Source organism: Alosa pseudoharengus, unplaced genomic scaffold (genome assembly GCF_046254945.1).
Source record: "Alosa pseudoharengus isolate Yale_2024_CS ecotype anadromous, Long Island Sound unplaced genomic scaffold, YU_APseudo_1.1 YU_APseudo_1.1_scf_5, whole genome shotgun sequence".
NCBI classification, from domain to species: domain Eukaryota; kingdom Metazoa; phylum Chordata; class Actinopteri; order Clupeiformes; family Clupeidae; genus Alosa; species Alosa pseudoharengus.
This window is the reverse complement of record NW_027468837.1, coordinates 3,935,781-3,941,898: the sequence shown is the minus strand read 5'-3', so window position 1 is coordinate 3,941,898 and position 6,118 is coordinate 3,935,781. Positions and strand designations below refer to the sequence as shown.

Here is a 6,118-nt window from a genome sequence, read left to right as displayed (position 1 = left end):
CACACCAGCATGACCAGCTTCCTCAGACTGGTTTGTAGCTGTTTTTTTTTCCAGCAGGGGGGGCAGTCGCAGTCTTGTGTAGGCCTATTTGTAGTAAACAAACAATAGGGTGTTATTTTGAGCGCAGGCTTGTTCTTATGAGAAGCGATGGTCACAATAATCCCACCACTCGGTGGAATAGATAGAAACAATTACCCTACTACAATGCGATATCCAAAGAGCACGCTAGGTTGCCAGTATGCTACCTTTTGTTTGGTAGGGCTTTGCCATTCTCAGCAATGTAGAGTTTGCATGACAACAGTGGTTGCACATTAATATTCAACAGGATTACCTGAATAGTATTACTAAGTGTATTGTTTTAAGTTTTCATGGCAGAAATCACTCCAATTGGATTACGCAGCAGTTGACTGATTCGAAATAACGCCTCTAAATTGAAAGACTGATGAAGGTCTGATGTATAAATGGATAGGTTATATGCTACCCTGGCCCTGGGCTAATTTTCTACTTTGCTAGTTCAAAATAATAGGATGTTAGTGACTTTGCGCAGCTTACAGGATTTTGAGGGCGAAAAAAACCTCTGCATAAAACAGCCATATGTGTCAAACTAAATTGTCAGGCTCCAAATTTTAAAAGCCTTTGGTGGGGTGTAGGCTATCTATTCATATGTAAAATACAGACACTAGGCTACATTTTAAGTAGTGACGTTACGGATTTTAGCGATTTGTTTAAATGTTTTCCCCGAAACCATAAAGGCCGACGACCTTCAACAAGATAGCCGAGATAAATATGGCCTCTCTGGTCTATGGAGTCAAGGAAGTCAGACCAATTGATGGCAAACCAAAGTTCACAATCGACAGGATTCTTGGTCTGGACCAGGAAGACCAACATACGAGGATTAAACCCTATCGGCCTTGGGCAGGTATAGTCCAACTGAAAAAAAAAATCACAACCGCTATGTAGCCTACTGTATTGTTGGTTTGCATCATGTTGACGTTTTTGATCCATTACAGATTCGCTACTGGCACAGGTGTGCGTCATTCCTAAAAGCGCTGGCGCATCTGGCATGAACTACAACGAGGAAAGGACCACACAACTCTCTACAGACGCATGCCGAAAAGCGCTAAACTGGTACATAGGACGCAGACCTAGAACTGCCTTCACCAGACTGCAAGTAAGCGCTGTTCCACGTCATCTTTATTAATGTGGCCCATAACTGAAATAAGCTGTCAACAACTATGACTTTTAGTTTTCAATCGTTGGCGCTTCTATAGGCAATCGTTTATAGCCTAGGTCTAAATTCCTTTTTTCTCGCATTTAGATTGAGATCCTTGAGAGCATTTTCCAAGTGAATTATTATCCTGGGATAGATGTGAGAGAAGAACTGGCTAAGCAGCTACACCTAGATGAAGATAGAATTCAGGTAGGTCACGAGGAAATTACAAATGATTGTTTGGTTTAATTGACAGGTAGAATTAAAAGATACGTAGTAGGGTGATTCTCCAACTATGGTACTTTTTGGACCTGAACATTTTCAGAAAATGAAACATTTTTAATTAAAATATTACTGGCATAATTTGTTTCCCCAGTATGCCTAGATACCTGCCCTGAAGTTGGCTGTGCTGATTTTTATGGAATAATATGTATTTTTTTGACATTTTTCCAGACAATGGCAAAAGCAATGGTCATTTCCACAACCGAACAAAAACAAGCCAACCTGTCTACCTATCACTACCATGGAGACAGATGTGGAAAAGACGGTCGTGGAAATGACATTTTCCCACTTTCCCTCTAATATCTCATGTTTGACTAGCCTGTTAGTGTTAGTTTTAGAGTTAGCATTAAATAATCTCAAATTACACCTAATGAAATGGTAAAAATCCAGAATTTTTCCCATCGGAATGAATTATGAGCGGTTCAGAAATGACGTACAATAAACATACTCGCGGTATTTCTCATATTTACCTTGATATATCTCCTATGTATTAACCTCTGCTGGGATAATTCTTTCATTCAGCCATGTGGATCCCTCTGGAGTGTCAGTTGCTATGGTTAATGAGTATACAAATCTAGAATACTGAGCCTGGGATTGCATTTTATGCAGAGGTGTGGAAATGACGGTGAACCCAAGGGACAAGTGTTTAACATGTTTAAAATATGCCAAATCGAAAAGAAATATAAAAACAAATAGTAGATTTGAATGAATTGGGTTATAATGCATACTTTCTGTTTGAATTTAAAATTATATCAGTATTAGATTTTAAGTGAGATAAGGTCGAAGACCCAAAGTCTGGCCTAGGGACAGAGGCAAAATAGTAAAAAACGCATATAAAATGTCTTATATTTTATAAAAAAAACAACATAATTGAACAATGATTTTTTATATATAGGTTCCCCTAAATATGTAGTAAGTGTGAAAAAAATAAAAAAGTAGAAATGTTTTTTATTTTTTTAAATATATGTCAAGGACAGAAAAAGTACCATAGTTGGAGAATCACCCAGTAACGTAGCCTCAAGTAAATCCATATTGTTTTGATACACTAATTATATAGAAATTGTATTACTCATCAGAACTCAGAGTATTTTGTTTATTTCCTCTCAGATTTGGTTTCAAAACAGAAGAGCAAAGCTCAAGAGATCCCATCGTGAATCCCAGTTTCTGATGGTGAAAAAAGTATTTGTAAAGGATGATTAATTCACCAACTTTCTTCCTCTCAACTGGTGTCTTCTTTCTTTTGAATGTCCACTCACATGTATAACCTAAACATAAACCTCATAGTTCTATATGTATTTATATTATTAGATAAGCTTTGCCAACTAAGCTTCAGTTGTAATACATTGACAGAAATAAACAATGTGTAACCTAACATAATGTGTATTTATGACCTTCGGTCGATGTGTGCATGTTCTCTTTGAAACTTGCCATTTTCTTTACGTTACTGGCTTGAATTGTAGCCTATTGATGTTAGTCAGTCCTTACCAATACTAATGGTTCATATAGAGTGAGAGTCTGTAAATGTCCCCCCCCCCCCCCATTCAAAAGCTGACAAATTGATGCTGTCTCTTTGACTGTTAGATATTACTACAAATAAAACCCCTTCCCAATCAACAGTAATGTAAAGTTTCTTTTTAACATGTTCAGTGGGAGTGAGACAGCTATTTTATCTGTCCTTCACATTACCTTATACCAACAGAATCAATATAAAGATGATACCAAAACGAGCTGCCTGGCAACACAACTCAAACAAATGTCAGATTGCTGTATGCTGTATGTTGTTACCTCCATACAGTATCAACCAACAGGGGGCACTAGTGCCTAGTTGCTGTGGCATACACACCTGTCGCAATTAAAGGGACAACCCATTACTCTTCCATACACATTTGAAATGTAGAAATTGCTCTTCATAGACCCCTATCTGTTAGATCAGTGTTTGTAAAGGCTACATAATAATACAGGTGTTTATACAAATACTGACTCTGTAGATGGGGAACAAACATGGTCAAGTCAAGTCAACTTTATTCATGAAGCACATGGTGGCTCGCATAGTCATGAACAATGTCAATAATGAAGAAGAAAATATCAACAACCAGCCCTAAAACGGAATTGCGGAAGGTGGGTGAAGGTGTAAACATAACAATTAAATATGCCCTATAGTCACAAAATTAGGCTTCATGAGAGCATGTGTAATCAACAGAATTTGTATTTGTATATTTTTGTATGTATTCAGATTTTATATTAATAGCCTATAGCCCTAGTTATTTATATAGCACCTAGACTACTATTTAGCTTGTCAGTCTTTTTTATTTTGGCTACCTACTGCAGTGAAACTTTTTGCATTTATGAGTCCACGCAGATGCAGACAATAACTAATAATCTTTTATGTTCACTTCAGTGGAAACACAAACACAATAGCCAACCTGAATTTTGACCTGGGCGTTACAGAACAGAAAGTGGTGTCACATGAATGACATCAAGTCAGGGTTTTCCCCTTTACCTGCGTTGAAACACAAGGACAGTTAAGAACAAAATTATTCATACCCCTGGCGAATATTGTTTTAATTTTCTCTTGACCAATATGTTTATTCTGACTGAAAATGACACTGCCACATGACAATATGTTGTGAGATAATGTGGTACACTTCTTTTTATCTTCTTAGAATTTTTTATGAAAATGGTGTGTCCAAAATTATTCATACCCTTTTTAAACAATCACTGGAAACATCTTTTTTTGCATTCACAGCTTTCAAAATGGTTCATAAAATACATACCAAGCCTCTTCATGTCTTTATCTTCATTATTTGCCATCACTCTGGCCTTGTGCTCACTTTTTTGACGGATTGAGCTCTGGACTATGCTGGGCCACTCTAATGGCCCTTGGCTGTATGTTTTGGATCATTGTGTGGTTTAATTGTCAAATGCTGCTTATTGTGGCAGGTCTCTTGGCACACTGCCTGATCTTTTCCTCCAGACTCCTCTTGTTTTAGTGTTACTGCTTACTCTGAGAAAGTCACCAGGTCCCCCTGGTTGAAAAACATCCCATAAGAATAATTTTCTCACCCCCACAATTGAAATGGACATGGTGTCATTCCAGCAAAGGCTAAATTCTTTGTCCAGGTGTGCCCTTATAATGGTTAAGCTGAGTTGTGCATGTTTGGAGAAGAGTGATCCATGATCAGCATCCATGATGACCAAGTGATCCATTTTGGGATGGAGGGAAAATTTCAACCACCAAAACACCATCCACAATGTGGAGAATAGCTATAGAAATGTGTTCGTTTTGGGTGTTTTTGAGACAATCGGACCTGGTGACTTTCTCAAAGTAAATGGTAACACTAAAACAAAGGGCTACATTAAGATTTTTGGAGAAAAAGATCAGGCAGTCTGCCGAGAGACCTGCCCCAATTGGACCATTAAACCACACAATGATCCAAAACATACAGCCAAACAAGACAAGACATGGTTAACAGAGAACAATATCAACATTTTAGATTGGCAGAGCCAGAGTCCAGTCTCAATCCGTCAAAAATAGTGAGCACGAGGCCAGAGTGATGGCAAATAATCGTTTACATGAAGAGGCTTGGTAGGTATTATATAAACCATTTTGAGAGCTGTGAATGCAAATAAAGATGTTTCTATTTCAAAAGGGTATGAATAATTTTGGACATGCCGTTTTTCATAAAATTGTTCAAAGAGATGAAAACACTTTTTTGATTCCATGTTTCTCCCACATTGTCTTGCAACCTTTTGGCATGTGACAGTGTCATTTTCAGTCAGAACAAACATATCGGTCAAGAGAAAATCAACATTAAATCAATATTTGCCAGGGGTATGAATAATTTTGTTCTTAACTGTACCTGCATCTGCCAAATAGATGGTCATCATTGGACTAAAGAAACATATGATTCTTAAAGTTGCTAACCTAAATAGGCAAACATATTTTTTATCACCAAGCCAAGCTAACTGGGAAGGTGGTGTAAATCTCAGTATAACTGTTGTGTTAAATCTCATCAAGTTAGACAACTTGAGAATTTCCCTTTTGAGATAGCCCAATGCCTCACACTTTGGATACATAGTAGGGGTGGTTCTATGACAAACAATATTAACATTTACAGCTAGACACAACTACTGGTAGCCTATAGGCCTACATTCTGCTTACTGAAACCATAAACTCCTATAGCCTATCTATTGACCAGGTAACCTATGCCAAACCTTAAGCATACTGTCTAGGCTACCTTTACAATTCAAAAATACAAAGTTTAAACTATACCTTTTGCATGTTGTATAGGCCCAGGCCTACACTATTATAGGGTTTGCCATAGTGCTGATCTTTACGCTGGACAAGAACGTAGCCTAACTTGTTGTCAAGGAAGCCCATAGAAGGAATCAAGCAGATTAAAATCACAATTTGAAAATACATTTTTGCGTATTAAATAGCTCTTCGGAGCAAACTGTGCCAGTTTAGTGATGATAAAAGTTTAGATGTTCTTCATTGTCTATTAGGAATTATCATTTTGCTCCGTTTGTGTCTGGCTCACAGCCCCACCCTGCGGTGACACACTCACACCCCTCCTACAAGAAGTTCTGCAAGACTGCAATCACTCTAAACCAGTCGGGTTCCAT

At 37.8% G+C, this 6,118-nt stretch overlaps 1 protein-coding gene across 1 annotated transcript; it reads left to right on the top strand.

The window, feature by feature from the left end:
- Positions 1–745: 745 nt before the first annotated feature.
- Positions 746–2,706, top strand: hesx1 (HESX homeobox 1). Its single transcript, XM_076268772.1, has 4 exons — positions 746–919; positions 1,011–1,171; positions 1,319–1,420; positions 2,600–2,706. The coding sequence occupies exons 1-4, from the start codon at positions 787–789 to the stop codon at positions 2,690–2,692; spliced, it is 489 nt and encodes a 162-aa protein (XP_076124887.1). The 5' UTR covers positions 746–786; the 3' UTR covers positions 2,693–2,706.
- Positions 2,707–6,118: the final 3,412 nt, after the last annotated feature.